Source organism: Haematobia irritans, chromosome 4 (assembly GCF_050003625.1).
Source record: "Haematobia irritans isolate KBUSLIRL chromosome 4, ASM5000362v1, whole genome shotgun sequence".
Taxonomy (NCBI): Eukaryota; Metazoa; Arthropoda; class Insecta; order Diptera; family Muscidae; genus Haematobia; species Haematobia irritans.
Window position 1 is genome coordinate 141,887,559 of NC_134400.1, and position 20,592 is coordinate 141,908,150.

General features: G+C 33.1%; 1 protein-coding gene across 8 annotated transcripts in view; it reads left to right on the plus strand.

The window, feature by feature from the left end:
- The window catches only part of zormin, a 517,259-nt gene that overhangs the window by 182,314 nt on the left and 314,353 nt on the right, over nt 1-20,592 (plus strand). For all 8 annotated transcript variants that reach the window (XM_075303991.1, XM_075303993.1, XM_075303996.1 and 5 more), the window contains exons 3-5: nt 15,772-15,894; nt 15,975-17,282; nt 17,348-17,689. In XM_075303991.1, the coding sequence (XP_075160106.1) occupies nt 15,772-15,894; nt 15,975-17,282; nt 17,348-17,689 (1,773 nt within the window). The remainder of the gene's footprint in view (nt 1-15,771; nt 15,895-15,974; nt 17,283-17,347; nt 17,690-20,592) is intronic.

Sequence of the window (20,592 nt, forward strand, 5' to 3'; positions counted from 1 at the left end):
TACATTTAATTAATATAAATAACGTCAAAGTTGAAGAGTATTTTTTATAAATAAAGGGTGAAATTCTCCAAAAATCAGTGGCTTAAAAATATTTTACTTGTGCTTTTGATTATATCTGCAAAGCATATCAGCAAATAAAAAAATATTTACCTAATATGAAGGACTATTAAACCTAAATTTTAGGACACCAAATTTACACATTACTAAGAACAAAATCGTATCTTTAATTTGGAATCAATAACAAAACCCTTAAGGGAAGGTCAAATTCTCTGTATCCAGACTTCAAGATTTAAATTAAATTAAAATTTGAATTGAAAAATATTATCGTGATATTTTTTTCTGTGTATTTTAATTAATACCAAATTCCTTAAGGGAAGGTCAAAATCTTGATTCGATTTGACTTCAAGTATTAAATTAAATTAAAATTTTAATTGGAAAATATTGGTGATATTATTTCTTTGTATTTTAAGGAGAATAATTTTTTGTGTTCTAGACAATTTTTGTAAGTGTATCAAACACATAAATTTTATTGATATTTTTCAGGACATAGTTCAAACATTTGACAGACATATCGACTACACTCAAAAAAAGGTTTACTTGAATCCAAATCTTTACTTGAATCCAAATCTTTTAGCCAAAGTTGGCACACATAACTATACCATTAAACGTACCTCTCGTGCAAAATTTAAAACAAATCACTGCAAAACTCTGGCTAAATCTGAACCGATTTAACTCAAATTTACCAAGCATTGGTAGAATACCAATACTGCTCTCTACGCAAAATTTCACGAAACTTTGGCCTCTGTGGTCATATCAGTCTAAATCGGACGAAAGATATATATGGGAGCTATATCTAAATCTGAACCGATTTGGCGGATATTTTGCAAGTTTTTAGAGACTCATAAAATATTCGGATGTACGGAATTTGAAGAAAGTCGGTTGATAAACTCGCCAACTATGAACAGATCGGGGATAATTATATATGGCAGCTATATGTAAATCTGAACCGATTTTTTCCAAAATCAATAGCGATTGTCTCTGTCCCAAAAAACCACCATATGCCAAATTTGAGGACGATCGGACTTAAACTGCGACTTGTACTTTGCACACAAAATTACATATACAGACAGACGGACAGACGGACAGACAGACAGACAGACAGACAGACAGACAGACAGACAGACGGACATCGCTAAATCGACTCAGAATTTAATTCGAAAACGATCGGTATACTAAACGATGGGTCTCAGACTTTTCCTTCTTGGCGTTACATACAAATGCACAAACTTATTATACCCTGTACCACAGTAGTGGTGAAGGGTATAAAATTGGAAACATTTAAATCTGAAGCAATTTTAAGGAAACTTCGTATTAGAAGTTTAGGAAAATTAGAGTAATTTTTACAACTTTTCGACTAAAGGGTGATACGGTCAAAATTTGGTCAATATAAACTTGACGCATTTCTTTCAATTTTGCATTTAAAAAACCTGAACACCCCTCATTTTGAAGGTGTGTGTGTGTGTAGAATGTTGCTCCTATTTTGATTTTGGAATTCACTCTTCAGTTGTCAAAATGCCGTCCAAGCAAGAAGAGCAGCGTATCAAAATTTTGCTCGCGCATCGCGAAAATCCGAGCTACTCGCACGCAAAGCTGGCAAAATCGCTAAAAGTTGCCAAATCAACCGTTACAAATGTAATTAAAGTGTTTGGGGAACGTTTGTCGACAGCCAGGAAGTCTGGATCGGGGGGAAATCGAAAACCGGAAGCCGCTGAGACGACAAAGAGAGTTGCCGGTAGTTTCAAGCGAAACCCTAACATCTCTCTCTCCGAGATGCCGCAAATAAGCTGGGTGTATCGTCTACAACCGTGGATCGAGTCAAAAAATGAGCCGGACTATCGACCTACAAGAAGGTAGTGACTCCAAATCGCGATGATAAGCAAAATACGACGGCCAAAGCGCGATCCCGGAGGCTGTACACGACTACAAGCAGCTTCCGGCACAGGAGTTTTATACGGCAAAAGGAAGGGGAAAGGTAGCAGATATTTTCAAGCACATAAAACTGTCAAAGTTCGCAAAGAAATACCTGGGTTGGCAAGCCATCTGTACCTGTGGCTTGAAAAGCAGCATTTTCATAGCTTCCGGGAAATTTACGTGAAAGAGTGTTTGAATAGACGTCTGCTGCCTTTCCTGAAGAAACACGGTTGTTCCGAACTGTTTTGGCCGGATTTGGCATCTTGCCATTACGGTAAAAAGGCCATGGAGTGGTACGCCGCCAACAACGTGCAGGTGGTTCCCAAGGACAAGAACCCTCCCAACACGCTAGAGCTCCGCTCAATTGAGAAATACTGGGCTATTGTCAAGCGGAACCTAAAGAAGACCAAAAAACTGCTAAGGACGAGCAGCAGTTCACGGCAAACTGGCTTTCTGCGGCGAAGAAAGTGGACAAGGTGGCTGTACAAAATCTGATGGCAGGTGTCAAGCGTGAGGCCCGGCAATTTGGATTTGGAAAAGCGAAAGCCTAACTGAATATTTTTCCTGAAATTTATACTAATTGAACTTGAAAAAGAAATATAATTTGATTTTTTAAATAAACGATTTCACCGATTTACACGCGTTTTCCCTTGACCAAATTTTGACCGTATCACCCTTTAAGCAGTGGCGATTTTACAAGGAAAATGTTGGTATTTTGACAATTATTGTCGAAATCAGAAAAATATATGTTATATATGGGAGCTATATCTAAATCTGAACCGATTTCAACCTAATTTGGCACGCATAGCTACAATGCTAAATCTACTCCATGTGCAAAATTTCAACTAAATCGGAGCAAAAAATTGGCCTCTGTGGTCATATGAGTGTAAATCGGGCGAAAGCTATATATGGGAGCTATATCTAAATCTCAACCGATTTCAACCAAATTTGGCACGCATAACTACAATGCTAATTCTACTTCCTGTGCAAAATTTCAAGTAAATCAGTGTAAAAGATTGGTCACTGTGGTCATATGAGTGTAAATCGGGCAAACGATATATATGGGAGCTATATCTACATCTGAACCGATTTCAATAAAATTTGGCACACTTGACTACACTACTAATTGTACTCCTAGTGCAAAATATCAATAAAATTTGTGTAAAACTCTGACTTCTGGGACCATATTAGTCCATATCGGGCGAACGATATATATGGGAGCTATATGTAAATCTGAACCGATTTCAATAAAATTTGGCACACTTGACTACACTACTAATTGTACTCCTAGTGCAAAATTTCAATAAAATTTGTGTAAAACTCTGACTTCTGGGACCATATTAGTCCATATCGGGCGAACGATATATATGGGAGCTATATGTAAATCTGAACCGATTTCAATAAAATTTGGTACACTTAACTATAGTACTAATTGTTCTTCTTGTGCAAAATTTTAAGCAAGTTAGGGTAAACTCTGCTTTCTGGGGCCATATAAGTCCATATCGGGCGAAAGATATAAAGGGTGATTCTTTTGAGGTTAGGATTTTCATGCATTAGTATTTGACAGATCACGTGGGATTTCAGACATGGTGTCAAAGAGAAAGATGCTCAGTATGCTTTGACATTTCATCATGAATAGACTTACTAACGAGCCACAACGTCGAATTTTCAGTGAATGGGCCCTAGAAAAGTTGGCAGAAAATCCGCTTTTTTATCGACAAATTTTGTTCAGCGATGAGGCTCATTTCTGGTTGAATGGCTACGTAGATAAGCAAAATTGCCGCATTTGGAGTGAAGAGCAACCAGAAGCCGTTCAAGAACTGCCCATTCATCCCGAAAAATGCACTGTTTGGTGTGGTTTGTACGCTGGTGGAATCATTGGACCGTATTTTTTCAAAGATGCTGTTGGACGCAACGTTACGGTGAATGGCGATCGCTATCGTTCGATGCTAACAAACTTTTTGTTGCCAAAAATGGAAGAACTGAACTTGGTTGACATGTGGTTTCAACAAGATGGCGCTACATGCCACACAGCTCGCGATTCTATGGCCATTTTGAGGGAAAACTTCGGAGAACAATTCATCTCAAGAAATGGACCGGTAAGTTGGCCACCAAGATCATGCGATTTGACGCCTTTAGACTATTTTTTGTGGGGCTACGTCAAGTCTAAAGTCTACAGAAATAAGCCAGCAACTATTCCAGCTTTGGAAGACAACATTTCCGAAGAAATTCGGGCTATTCCGGCCGAAATGCTCGAAAAAGTTGCCCAAAATTGGACTTTCCGAATGGACCACCTAAGACGCAGCCGCGGTCAACATTTAAATGAAATTATCTTCAAAAAGTAAATGTCATGGACCAATCTAACGTTTCAAATAAAGAACCGATGAGATTTTGCAAATTTTATGCGTTTTTTTTTAAAAAAAAGTTATCAAGCTCTTAACAAATCACCCTTATATGGGAGCTATAGCTAAATCTGAACAGACAAAAATCAATAGGGTTCTATTCTGAGCCAAAACACATACTTGTGCCAAATTTGAAGTCGATTAAACTAAAACTGCGACCTAGACTTTGATCACAAAAATGTGTTCACAGACAGACGGACATGGTTATATCGACTCAGGAGCCCACCCTGAGCATTTTTGTCAAAGACACCATATCTCTATCTCGTCTCCTTCTGGGTGTTGCAAACATATGCACTAACTTATTATACCCTGTTCCACAGTGTGGCGCAGGGTATAAAAATCGGAACTATAACGGATGTTTCACAGTAAAAAAATGTTATCTTTATTCCGAAAAGAAAAAAAAACTTTAAAACAAAGATGTAAAATCCTTAAAATGAGTATTAGCCTTTGTTTGAAGCGTTTTCATCTTAGCCTATATTTGAAGCATTTTTATCTTAAATCTAAAGTTTCAATATTTCAGTTAATTTAAGGACAATTGTTTTTTTATATCAAAAATGTGTTTCTGTACTTTAAGGAAACTTAGCCTTAGTTCAAAGACATGCGACTTTAACGGAGGGACGCAAATTTAAAAAATTTGTGTCCTAAATTTAATGAAAGAAATTTTTGAAGCAAAGATTATAAACTTTATTTTAATTAAAATTGCATGATTTTAAAGAAATTTGTCCTTAATATTTTGTAAATTTCGCATCCTAAAATTTAGGTTGCATAATCTTTATTATCACGTAAATATTTTTTTTTCAGTATAGGTGGCAGTTCGATATTTCAGCCACACTTAAGACTATTCAGTCCATTGTGATAGCACAATGGTGAACTTCTCTATTATCACTGAGTGCTGCCCGATTCTATGTTAAGCTCAATGACAAGGGACCTCTTTTTATAGCCGAGTCCGAACGGCGTTCCACACTTTAGATAAGCTTTGAAACACTCAGAAATGTCACCAGCATTACTGAGAGGGGATAATCCATCGCTGAAAAGCTCTTTGGTGTTTGGTCGAAATAGGGTTCGAACCCACGACCCTGGGTATGCACGACGGGCATGCTAACCAGTACACCACGGTGGCTGCCGGAACATTACATGTTCATTAAAAATAATAACTTGACCAGTACTTCGAATTTTTTGCTGGGATCCGTTGTGTCTTCTCCTCTTTCTCCTTGCCAATTTAACCATGCCAAGGAATTCTATGGCGATCCAACCAAATAATGCCAAACAATAGATTGGCATTCCTTGTGTGTTATGCAAAATTCATGTTGACACAATTTTTCATTTCTTAAGCAAAATTACTGCACGACAAAAAAAGAGGAGAAACCAGCTAACACTAGACTGGTGGAGTAGAGAACCTTAGATCTGGTCTCGTGGCAATTTAGCTCGTAACTCAATTAACCAGTTAACACTTCACCAAAAACAAGGAAGAAAGACACGAATCAAGGCAATGGGGGGATGGAGAAACCAACCCAAAAGACCACACTTCATCAATGAATCTTACCACAGTGCTGAAGTCTTCACAACTTCACAACAAAAGGATAACCAAATGAAGAATTTCACGTCGAACATTAACAGAGAACAGAAGCTATGTAGCTGCAGTAGGTTTTCCAAACAACTAAACCATCAAGATAAAAAAAATCCCCCTACAGAGACATCATGAACTTCAAATAGGAAAACTAAATAGGAGACCAGCATAATGTGGTTTACAGTCTGTTTGTGGACGGACCTAAATGATATTGTATTGAGCGAGAACATTTAAACTACCAATCAGTTTTAGCATTCAAGCCGAATTTGCCGGTATATGAGCTGCTAGACAAAACAGATGAACGAGTCTGCTTCCATGTCGTTTAAACTTGTCTAACAATCGATGAAGTGGATGATGCGGTTTTCGATTCCTCCTGATACCTTTGCTTTTTACCACTGACCACAAAGTCGAGGGAACGATCTTTGTACCCTCTTCGCCTCTTTTAAGTGACTTTACTGTCTGCTTGTTAGCAAAAACCTGCTAGTAAACTCATCCACTTTGGCTAGAAATTCCATAAACGCAAAGGAAAGAAGTTGGTTCCACCACACAACTGCACCAGTATTGCCAGAAATATTGGTCATCACTGACTTGTGCCCCATTCCAGTAGTTATGGCAGTGCCAACATTATCTTTGTTAACTCTATGATTGTAAAGCTTCCTCAAAGTAGCCACCTCAGTGCTGGAAGGTACACTTCATCAAGGCCTTGGCTAATGTTACTTTATCATCAGGGTTGTAATCAGGGCTGCCAAAAAAATTTCATGAGAAATCGTCACTTTTTTCCGAAGAAATTGTCATAATCGTCAATTACATTTTAAAAATCGTCAAAAAATCTGCAATGTAAATGATATTAAAACCAAACTAATTTTTTGGTTAAAGTATTTATTTCATATAAAATAACTATAGAAATAAAATTTTGACAAAATTTTCAATAGAAACAAAATTTTGACAAAATATTCTATAGACATAAAATTTTGACAAGATGTTCTATAGAAACAAAATTTTGACAAGATGTTCAATAGAAATGAAATTTTACAAAATTTTCTATAGAAATGAAATTTTGCAAAATTTTCTATAGAAATAAAATGTTGACAAAATTATCTATAGAAATAAAATTTTGATAAAATTTGCTACAAAAATAAAATTTTGATAAAATTTTCTATAGAAATAAAATTTTGTTCGTTTTGTTTTGTTATTGTTGGTTTTGTTCTTTAATCATTGTTGTTTTTGTTTTTATACCCTCCACCATAGGATGGGGGTATATTAACTTTGTCATTCCGTTTGTAACACATCGAAATATTGTTATCACAATGGACTGAATAGTCTAAGTGAGCCTGAATCTTAATCGGGCTGCCACTTTAACCTAACCATATATATTCTGGGTCGTGGTGAAATTCTGAGTCGATCTAAGCATGTCCGTCCGTCCGTCCGTCTGTCCGTCTGTCCGGCTGTCCGTCCGTCTGTGGAAATCACGCTAACTTCCGAACGAAACTAGCTATCGACTTGAAACTTGGCACAAGTAGTTGTTATTGATGTAGGTCGGATGGTATTGAAAATGGGCCATATCGGCATACGTTTACGTATAGCCCCCATATAAACCGATCCCCAAATTTGGCTTGCGGAGCCTTCCGGAGCAGCAAAATTCATCCGATCCGGTTGAAATTTGGTACGTGGTCTAAGTATACGGTCTCTAACAACCATGCAAAAATTGGTCCATATCGGTCCATAATTATATATAGCCCCCATATAAACCGATCCCCAGATTTGATCTCCGGAGCCTCTTGGAGGGGCAAAATTCATCCGATCCGGTTGAAATTTGGTACCTGATGTTAGTATACGGTCTCTAACAACCATACAAAAATTGGTCCATATCGGTCCATAAATATATATAGCTCCCATATAAACCGATCCCCAGATTTGACCTCCGGAGCCTCTTGGAGGAGCAAACTTCATCCTACCCGATTGAAAGTTGGTACGTGGTATTAGTATATGGTCTCTAACAACCATGCAAAAACTGGTCCATATCGGTCCATAATTATATATAGCTCCCATATAAACCGATCCCCAGATTTGACCTCCGGAGCCTCTTGGAGGGACAAAATTCATCCGATCCGTTTGAAATTGGGTTCCTGATGTTAGTATACGGTCTCTAACAAGCATGCAAAAATTGGTCCATATCGGTCCATAATTATATATAGCTCCCATATAAACCGATCCCCAGATTTGAACTCTGGAGCCTCTTGGATGAGCAAAATTCATCCGATCCAATTGAAATTTAGTACGTGGTGTTAGTATATGGTCTCTAACAACCATGCAAAAATTGGTCCATATCGGTCCATAATTATATATAGCTCCCATATAAACCGATCCCCAGATTTGACCTCCGGAGCCTCTTGGAGGAGCAAAAGTCATCCGATGCGGTTGAAATTTGGTACATTTCGTTAGTATATGGCCTCTAACAGCCATGTAAAAATTGTCAAATTTTATTACTATAGAAAGTTTTGTCAAAACTTCATTTCTATAGAAAGTTTTGTAAAAAGTTTATTTCTATAGCAATGTTTGTCAACATTTTATTTCCATAGAAAATTTTGTCAAAATTTTATTTCTATAGAAAATTTTGTAAAAAATTTATTTCTGTAGAAAATTTTGTCAACATTTTATTTCTATAGAACATTTTGTCAACATTTTATTTCTATAGAAAATTTTGTCAACATTTTATTTCTATAGAAAATTTTGTCAAAATTTTATTGCTATAGAAAATTTTGTCAACATTTGACTTCCATAGAAAATTTTGTCAACATTGTATTTCTATAGAAAATTTTGTCAAGTTTTTATTTCTATAGAAAAGTTTGTCAAAATTTTATTTTTATAGAAAATTTTGTCAAATTGAATTATATACGTATTTAATCGGTCTTTTTTTTAATATATACCCCTTATGGACTAACTTACAATTTAGAAGACAGTGTTAAAAAGTTTTACGATACCTTGCCATCGGCAAGTGTTATCGCAACCCAAGTAATTCGATTGTGGATGACAGCCTTTAGTAGAAGTTCCTACGCAATCCATGGTGGAGAGTACATAAGATTCGGCCTGGCCGAACTTACGGCCGTATATACTTGTTTTGATTTCAGCTTAAAACCATGCATTGACTAAACTACAAGTGCAGCTTAGCCAAGCTACACTTGCAGTTTAGTCAATGCATTGTTTTAAGCTGAAATCAAAAAAACAACAACAAATAAAATTTTGACAAAATTTTCTATAAAAATAAAATTTTGAAAAATTTTTCTATAGAAATAAAATTTTGACAAAATGTTCTATAGAAATAAAATATTGACAAAATTGTCAATAGAATTGAAATTTTGACAAAATTTTCTATAGATATAAAATTTTGACAAATTTTCTATAGAAATAAAATTATACATAGCCCCCCATATAAACCGATCCCCAGATTTGACCTCCGGAGCCTCTTAGAGGAACAAAATTCATCCGATCCGGTTGCAATTTGGTACGTGATGTTAGTATGTGGTCTCTAACAACCATGAAAAAATTGGTCCATATCGGTCCATAATTATAAAGGGTGGTTAAATTGTAAGGGCCGATGTTGAATGTGAACCTCACCTAAACGCTAAGTTTTTTTTCCGAATTTTATTTGACATTTCTCTATTTCAGACTTACTGAATTTGAACCATGGAGAGATACACAATCCAACAACGTGTTAAATGGTTCCAAGAAATGGCAACAGTGAATGATCAATTTTCGAAGAAAATCATCTTCAGTGATGAAGCATATTTTCACCTCAGTGGATTCGTCAGTAAACAGAATTGCCGCATTTGGGCGAATGAGAATCCATGAGTGATTGTCGAAAAACCAATGCACCCACAAAGAGTGACTGTTTGGTGCGGTTTATGGGCTGGTGGCATCATCGTGCCGTATTTTTTGCCAAAATGAGGCCGGTCAGGCAGTTACTGTGAATGGTGTTCGCTATCGTGAGATGATAACGAACTTTTTATGGCCCGAATTGGAAGATATGGATGTGGACGATATGTGGTTTCAGCAGGACGATACACCTTGCCACACAGCTAACGAAACAATGGCTCTTTTGCGCAACAAATTCAATGGCCGTGTTATCTCACGTAATGGCGATGTTAATTGGCCGCCAAGATCATGTGATTTGACACCGTTGGACTTTTTTCTTTGGGGTTATTTGAAAGAAAAGGTTACGTCGATAAGCCAGCAACAATTCAAGGGTTAAAGGATGAGATGATTCGGTACATTAACGGCATAGAACCTCCATTATGCCTCAGCGTCATCGAAAATTTGGACCATCGGATAAAGGTGTGCCACCGAGGTCGCGGCGCCCATTTGGCCGATATTTTGTTCCATACATAATTGAGTAATACCAATATATCATAATAAAATAAAATTACAATAATTTCCTAAATAGTTTGTGTTTTATTCAAAATCAACATCGGCCCTTGAAATTTTAACCACTCTTTATATAGCCCCCACATAAACCGATCCCCAGATATGACATCCGAAGCCTCTTGGAGGAGCAAACTTCATCCCATTTGGGTGAAATTTGGTACATCGCGCTAGTATATGGCCGCTAACAGCCATGAAAAAATTGGTCCATATCGGTCTGTAGTTATATATAGCCGATCGCCAATCACACAAAAATTGGTCCATATCGCCAAGAATAATCTACCAAAATTTTATTTTTATAGAAAATTTTGTCAAAATTGTGTTTCTATAAAAAATTTTTTCAAACTGAAATAAAATTTTAACAAAATTTTCTATAGAAATAAAATTTTTACAATGTTTTCTATAGAAAATAAATTTTCTAAAGAAATCAAATGTTCACAAAATTTTCTAAAGAAGTAAAATTTTGACAAAATTTTCTATAGATTTAGAAATTTTGACAAAATTTTCTATAGAAATTAAATTTTGACAAAATTTTCTATAGAAATACAATTTTGACAAAATTTTCTATAGAAATAAAGTTTTGACAAAATTTTTTTATAGAAATAAAATTTTCACAAAATTTTCTACAGAAATAAAATTTTGATAAAATTTTCTATAGAAATAAAATTTTGGCAAAATTTTCTATAGAACTAAAAATTTGGTAGATTATTTTTGGCTCGAGTGGCAACCATGATTATGAACCGATATGGACCAATTGTTGTGTGATTGGAGATCGGAAAGAAATGAAATTTTAACAAAAGTTTCTATAGAAATAAAATTTTAACAAAATTTTCTATAGAAATAAAATTTTGTCAAAATTTTCTATAGAAATGAAATTTTGACAAAATTTTCTATAGAAATAAAATTTTGTCAAAATTTTCTATAGAAATGAAATTTTAACAAAATTTTCTATAGAAATAAAATTTTGACAACGTTTTCTATAGAAAAAAAATTTTCACAAAATTTTCTACAGAAATAAAATGTTGACAAAATTTTCTATAGAAATAAAATTTTAACAAAATTTTCTATAGAAATAAAGTTTTGACAAAATTTTCTATAGAAATAAAATTTTAACAAAATTTTCTATAGAAATAACATTTTGTCAAAATTTTCTATAGAAATAAAATTTTGTCAAAATTTTCTATAGAAATGAAATTTTGACAAAATTTTCTATAGAAATAAAATTTTGACAAATTTTTCTATAGAAATAAAATTTTCACAAAATTTTCTACAGAAATAAAATTTTGATAAAATTTTCTATAGAAATAAAATTTTTACAAAATTTTCTATAGAAATAAAATTTGGTAGATTATTTTTGGCTCGAGTGGCAACCATGATTATGAACCGATATGGACCAATTGTTGTGTGATTGGAGATCGGAAAGAAATAAAATTTTAACAAAAGTTTCTATAGAAATAAAATTTTAACAAAATTTTCTATAGAAATAAAATTTTGACAAAATTTTCTATAGAAATAAAATTTTGACAAAATTTTCTATAGAAATAAAATTTTGACAAAATTTTCTATAGAAATAAAATTTTCTATAAAAATAAAATTTTGACAAAATTTTCTATAGAAATAAAATTTTGACAAAATTTTCTATAGAAATAAAATTTTGACAAAATGTTCTATAGAAATAAAATTTTGACAAAATTTTCCATAGAAATGAAATTTTAGCAAAATTTTCTATAGAAATAAAATTTTGACAAAATTTTCTATAGAAATAAAATTTTGACAAAATGTTCTATAGAAATAAAATTTTGAAAAAATTTTCCATAGAAGTGAAATTTTAGCAAAATTTTCTATAGAAATGAAATTTTAAGCTACACTTGTAGTTTAGTCAATGCATGGCTTTAAGCTGAGATCAAAAACAACAATAACGATTGAAGAGAAGCCAACAATAACAAACAAAACGAATGAAGATAGAGGAAGCACGCTCAAAAACAAACCCAGCCAACTAAATACAAATCGATGATTTAAGTTTGGCAAAGGAAAAGAGATATGCTTGCAAATTTGTTTAGGCAGTAGCCGACTATTAAACCCTTTTTCGGAAGGTTCAAGTGTATTTCACTTTGGGTTGAGTGAATTACCCGAATTTATTCTGATAATTGGTTGATAGTTTTGCTGCAAGTAGAGGATGCTGATGAGGAATGTGGTAATTCCGAAACAGCTGTACATCCAACCATCTTGCTGTCTATAGGGCTTTGCCCAAATAAATTTGACAAGCATACTTTTCCTCTGTTGGTTAAGCTACACTTGTAGTTTAGTCAATGCATGGCTTTAGGCTGAGATCAAAAACAACAATAACGAAATGAAATTTTAACAAAATTTTCTATAGAAATGAAATTTTAACAAATTTTTCTATAGAAATAAAATTTTAACAAAATCTTCTATAGAAATAAAATTTTGACAACGTTTTCTATAGAAATAAAGTTTTGCCAAAATTTTCTATAGAAATAAAATTTTGACAAATTTTTCTATAGAAATAAAATTTTGACAAAATTTTCTATAGAAATAAAATTTTGACAACGTTTTCTGTAGAAATAAAGTTTTGCCAAAATTTTCTATAAAAATAAAATTTTAGCAAAATCTTCTATAGAAATAAAATTTGACAAAATCTTCTATAGGAATAAAATTTGACAAAATTTTTTATAGAAATAAAATGTTGACAAAATTTTCTATAGAAACAAAATTTTGACAAAATTTTATATAGAAATAACAAAATTTTCTATAGAAATAAAATTTTTGTTGTTTTTTGATTTCAGCTTAAAACCATGCATTGACTAAACTACAAGTGTAGCTTAACCAACAGAGGAAAATAATGTTTGTCAAATTTATTTGGGCAAAGCCCTATAGACTGCAAGATGGTTGGATGGACGCACGTTTCGGAATTACCACATTTCTCATCATTTTCTATAGAAATAAAGTTTTAACAAAATTTTCTATAGAAATAAAATTTTGTCAAAATTTTCTATAGAAATGAAATTTTGACAAAATTTTCTATAGAAATAAAATTTTGACAAATTTTTCTATAGAAATAAAATTTTGACAAAATTTTCTATAGAAATAAAATTTTAACAAATTTTTCTATAGAAATTAAATTTTGACAAAATTTTCTATAGAAATAAAATTTTGACAAAATTTTCTATAGAAATAAAATTTTGACAATATTTTCTATAGAAATAAAATGTTGACAACATTTTCTATAGAAAAAAAATTTTAACAAAATTTTCTATAGAAATAAAATTTGACAAAATTTTCTATAGAAATAAAATGTTCACAAAATTTTCTATAGAAATAAAATTTTAGTAGATTATTTTTGGCTCGAGTGGCAACCATGATTATGAACCGATATGAACCAATTTTTGTGTGATTGGAGATCGGCTATATATAACTATAGAGCGATATGGACCAATTTTGGTATGGTTGTTAGCGGCCATATACTAACACCACGTTTCAAATTTGAACCGGATCGGATGAATTTTGTTCCTCCAAAAGGGTCCGGAGGTCAAATCTGGAGAACGGTTTATATGGGGGCTATATATAATTCTGTACCGATATGGACCAATTCTGGCACGGTTGTTAGAGACCATATACTAACACCACGTACCCAATTTCAACCGGATCGGATAAATTTTACTCCTCCAAGTGGCTCCGGAGGTCAAACCTGGAGAACGGTTTATATGGGGGCTATATATAATTCTGTACCGATATGGACCATTTGTGGCACGGTTGTAAGAGACCATATACTAACACCACGTACCCAATTTCAACCGGATCGGATAAATTTTACTCCTCCAAGTGGCTCCGGAGATCTAATCTGGGGATCTGGGGATTTAGATGGGGGCTATTTTTAATTATGAACCTATATGGACTAATTCTGGCACGATTGTTAGAGACCCTATACTAACACCACGTACCCAATTTCAACCGAATCGGATGAATTTTACTCCTCCACCAGGCTCTGAAGGTCAAATTTGGGGATCGGTTTATATGGGGGCTATATATAATTCTGGACCGATATGAAGCAATTTGTTTATGATTGTTAGAGACCCTATATTAATATCACGTACCAAATTTCATCCGGATCGGGTGAAATTGTCTTCTCTAAGAGGCTCCGCAACCCAAATCTGGTAGTCGGTTTATATGGGGGCTATACGTAAAATTTATCCAATATGGCCCATTTGCAATACCATCCGACCTACTACATCAATAACAACGGACGGACGGAAATGCTTAGATAGACTCTGAATTTCACCACAACCCAGAATACATACACTTTATGGGGTCTTAGAGCAATATTTCGATGTGTTACAAACGGAATGACAAAGTTGATATACCCCCCACCCTATTGTGGAGGGTACAAACATTTAAAATTACCCATTAAAAATATGAAATAAAGCGAGGTATAAAACTTTGAATTAAAAAACTTCCTGTGTTAAAATAGAGAACATCTTTGGGAGGACAATTTTGAAAGTGCTTTTAAAGTTGTGCCTTCAGGACAACTTCCAATTTTTTTTGCTGGGTCCGATAACAGGATTAACTTTTTAGCTTCCCAACGCTCTCCATGAATCCTGCCTGATCTAGAGGCTCTCTTTTGTAGGGCTGGAGCTTGCGGTCTAGATGATGTAGATCAACCCTTACATTACTATTACATTACATTATTACCTCTTATTACTCTTATGGCCAGTTTCTCATCCTCCGATTAATTTTAACCGGTGGATAGACCTCCGGTTAGTAAAATTTTTGTATGGGATCAGGTACTTTATCGACACGATAAATAAAAACAAGACATTGAGAAACTGGCCCTAACAATGTTTATTATTATTTTTTTTTTTTTTTTGTGAAATAATAATCACCTCCTCCAACAGAAACATTTTATTTCCAAATCTATCTGTGTCAACAATCAAAGGAAATATCCCACCAATGACATTGCATTTCTCATTTAATTTGCTTAGAGTATTCATCTGTCGACCACCATGATTTTGTTTAAATTGCGTGGTCTTGCATTGCCATGTTCATTTGGTGGCTGATGGAATACCGGCAAGATTTCAATGAAGGTCAGCTAAAGATATTCCAAATAAGGTCATATGAAAACCGTTAGTGGACAATCGTGTAATAGTGGTCTCTATACACTGGTCACATAAAGGAAAACTAGCAAATGTTCATACAGTGAGCAGCAAAAGTCTCGGTACTCATGGTACCAATGGTAATTTGTAATTTTAGTGTATATTCTCTGGGAGAAATTAATTAGTTTTCTAAGAATGAACTAGAAAGAAAAAAATTCTGAAATTTCCATCTGATCAAGACTTTTTCTATGATATGTCGATATGCTTATTGCCTTTTGCTATAAATGTCTATTCAACCTTTTAGAGTACCGAGAAACTGTATATAAAAGTTGTGGAACTGGAACCAAAGATAACAACATTGGGTGCTAATCTCGATGAATCAATAAGACTTCAGACCGATCACGATGAGACTCTTAGGAATGTACAGGTAAGTCTTGCCCACATAGACATTTGTAAACAATACCGAATATATTTCTCTCTCTCTCTCGCTCTTTCTTTGCTTGATAGAATTTACCCGGTCCCATGGAAGAATTCGTTCACAAGGCTGATAAATTGCTGGCCAGCAAACGAATCAGTTCGGATCTAGTCAATGCCATGGCTGATACTTTGAATATAATCTGGGCTGATATTTTACACCTGCTCCAAGATCGTCAAAATATTCTACACATGTGCACACAATTCCATGACAAAATGACCCAATGCCAGAGGCGTATGGACTCTTTGGAAGTTGCTTGTATCGACACCATGATACCCATTGAGGTGGCGGCTGTCCAAGAGTTTCTGAGTAAATTCAAACAGTTGCGCATCGATATGCTCACAGCTGTTATGGCTGCCCTGAAAGATGGCAATGAATTGTTGGCCCAATTGCAAGAGCTGGAGAATCTCGAAACCTTGGACACACGACCGGAGCATATAAAACGTGATGCTGCTCGGGCGGTACATCAGGTGCAACAGTGGCTGGAGGCTTTACACGATCGAAGAAACACTTTGGAAATTGCCTGGCAAACGAGAAAGACACAGCTGGAACAGTGTTTGGCCTTGGCCATGTTAGGCCGTGAGTTAATCGAGGTGGAAGCATTGTTGCAAAGGCAAAAGGATGAAATTTCCAATTTATTTAGTTTGGGCGAATGTGAACACACTGCCAATTTGGCCCTTGGGAATTATCGTGAGTGGAAACAGCAAGCTGTGCAAATACGAGATCGTGCCCTCAAAATCACTCGGGCCAAAGAGAAACTTCAAGCCTCTGGGACCTTTACCGGAGATGAAGCTTGTGCCCGGGCCTATAATGTGTTGAGTGCTTGTTCCGAACATTTGGATTTGGTGGATCAGCGTGAACATTGGCTACAACAATCCAGGGAGTTTTTCACAAAAGCCGATAACACCCTTAAGGTCTTGGAGAAATTGGAAGTGGAATTGTCCAATGTTAAATTGCCACCAAATTCACCCGAAAGCTATGCCATGTATGCCAAGGTGGCAAAAGATGTCGCGAGATTTACAGAGGAACCTTTACGCTTGGGCTATAGCATACTCGATGAGGTGGGTCGTACACAGCCAGAGACTCAGGGTATTAAGAGGGTATTGGATGAAATAGAAAATCGCAAGGCCTACATCGACAGCATTTGCTCGGACAGCAGTGAGGAACAACGACGAGTTAATGATGCCCTCAAAGAGTTTCTGGCCCAACACAATGATCTCTTGCAATGGCTAATGGCCTCGGGTCAACAATATCTCCAGCAAAATATACACATGGGCAAAACCCTGGATCAGAGTAAACAGTTTCTGCTACAACATCATGAGCTTATGCAGGATTTGGAGGTTGGTTCGAACCTAGTTAACTTATGATCTAAAATTAATTGTTCCGATGTGTTTTTATTTTTCAGATCAAAGGAGAACTCATCAATCTCTTGCTGGAATCCATAAAAACCCATTTGGAATCTCTTAGTCCGCAGCAACGCTACGATGTTGACTCCAAGGCTGAATCGTTACACAAACATTGGATAGAATTGAAAGATTTGGTACTGAAACGAGTCGATTGTGTTTCGGTCCTTATCGAATTCTTTGAAAAGGCCAATGAATTTGGCAGTCAAATGGACAATCTCAAACGTCAATTGGCCCTAACACCCAATGCTCAGAAATTACCATTTTTACAGGAAACATGGACGAGTATGCGTAGCAATTTCTCAGAGCTCAAAGATTTGGGTCAACGTTTCAAGAGTTGGAAAGTATGTATAAAGTGTATATCATAGAATGATAAAATTTAATCACAATGATAATTGGAATTCTCGATATTTGCTTGATATTCAAAATATGGCATGGCTTTATAAAAAATTACAATTTTTCAAAATTTTATATATTTTCCAAAACTACTAAACAATGGCTTGAAACTAACATAAAGGACTTCAATGTCGTTGGAGTCATTTATCTCCACTGCTACTAATCGCATTGTGTCATATCATATGGTGTTATTTAGAACTAAAAACAAAAAATTACATACACAGAAAAAAATCTCTGACTCAATCGCGAATTTAATTGATCCAACTAAAATGTCTTCTATCACGAAAATGATGGTATCAATCACAACTTTATTGGGTAAATTTCAATAAATTTTCAAATAGATTCAAATAAAAATCTAATTGAAGTTGATTGCAAACCTCACCATTATAAAGTTAATTGTATCAATTCACTTTTTAATTCGAAAACTTCAATATTTTCTTTCATTGAGTACATATAATGAATATCCTGCGCCACACTGTGGGACATATGTTTGAAACACCCAGAAAGAAACGAGATGGACACCTGGTGTCTTTGGCAAAATTTTCTAAAAAAATAAAATTTTAACAAAATTTTCTGTAGATATAAAATTTTGACAAAATTTTCTATAGAAATAAAATTTTGACAAAATTTTCAATAGAAATAAAATTTTGGCAAAATTTTCTATAAAAATAAAATATTGACAAAATTTTCTATAGAAATAAAATTTTGACAACATTTTCTATAGAAATAAAATTTTGACAAAATTTTCTATAAAAATAAAATTTTGACAAAATTTTCCAAAGAAATAAAATTTTGACAAAATTGTCTATAGAAATAAAATATTGACAAAATTTTCTATTGAAATAAAATTTTGACAAAATTTTCTAAAGAAATAAAATTTTGACAAAATTTTCTATAGAAATAAAATATTGACAAAATTTTCTATAGAAATAAAATTTTGACAAAATTTTCTATAGAAATAAAATTTTAACAAAATTTTCTATAGAAATAAAATGTTGACAAAATTTTCTATAGAAATAAAATATTGACAAAATTTTCTATAGAAATAAAATTTTTGACAAAAATTTTCTATAGAAATAAAATTTTGACAAAATTTTCTATAGAAATAAAATGTTGACAAAATTTTCTATAGAAATAAAATTTTGACAAAATTTTCTATAGAAATAAAATGTTGACAAAATTTTCTATAGAAATAAAATTTTTGACAAAAATTTTCTATAGAAATAAATTTTTGACAAAATTTTCAATAGAAATAAAATGTTGACAAAAATCTCTATAGGAATAAAATTTTGACAACATTTTCTATAGAAATAAAAATTTTCTATACAAATAAAATGTAAACAAAATAAATTGTTGACTAAAGTTTCTTTAAAGTCAATAGTAAAATAAAATAAGAAAGCCTAAGAACATTTTTTTTTGTTCAAAGTAACCACAAAAATTTGATCAAAGAATTTTTGGTAAAATTTTGACAAAATTTTCTATAGAAATAAAATTTTGACGAAAATTTCTATAGATATAAAATTTTGACAAAATGTGCTATAGAAATAAAATTTTGACAAAATTTTCTATAGAAATAAAATTTGACAAAATTTGCTATAGAAAGAAAATTGTGACAAAATTTTCTATATAAATAAAATTTTGACAAAATTTTCTATAGAAATAAAATTTTGACAAAATTTTCTATAGAAATAAAATTTAGACAAAATTTTTTATAGAAATGAAATTTTGACAAAATTTTCTATAGAAATGAAATTTTGACAAAATTTTCTATAGAAATAAAATTTTAACAAAATTGTCTATAGAAATAAAATTTTGACAAAATTTTCTATAGAAATAAAATTTCTTTAAGCATTGTTGTCGTTTTTTTATTTCAGCTTAAAACCATACATTGACTAAACTACAAGAGTAGCTTAACCAACAGAGGAAAAGAATGTTTGTCAAATTTATTTGGGCAAAGCCCTATAGCAATGCTTAAAGAACAAAACCAACAATAACAAAACAAAACAAATGGAAAAAGAAGAGGAGGCACGCTCAAAATAAACCCAGCCATGTGAATTCAAATCGATGATTTGACAGTGGCATAGGAAAAGAGATATGTTTGTTTCGAATTTATTTCGGCATAAGCCGGCTATCAATGTAAAACCTTTTTTCGGAGGGTTCAAGTGTGGTTTTTGTTGGGTTTAATAAACTGCCTGAATTTATTCTGATAATTGGTTGATAGTTTTGCTGCAAGTAGAGGATGCTGATGAGGAATGTGGTAATTCCGAAACGTGCGTCCATCCAACCATCTTGCAGTCTATAGGGCTTTGCCCAAATAAATTTGACAAACATTCTTTTCCTCTGTTGGTTAAGCTACTCTTGTAGTTTAGTCAATGTATGGTTTTAAGCTGAAATAAAAAAACGACAGAAATAAAATTTCGACAAAATTTTCTAGAGATATACAATCCTGTCAAGATTTTCTATATAAATACAATTTTGACAAAATTTTCTATAGAAATAAAATTTTTGACAAAAATTTTCTATAGAAATAAATTTTTGACAAATTTTCAATAGAAATAAAATGTTGACAAAAATCTCTATAGGAATAAAATTTTGGCAAAATTTTCTATAGAAATACAATTTTGACAAAATTTTCTATAGAAATAAAATATTGACAAAATTTTCTATAGAAATAAAATTTTGACAAAATTTTCTATAGAAATAAAATATTGACAAAATTTTCCATAGAAATAAAATTTTGATAAAATTTTCAATAGAAAAAAAATTGACAGAGTTTTCTATAGAAATAAAATTTTGACAAAATTTTCTATAGAAATAAAATTTTGACAAAATTTTCCATAGAAATAAGATT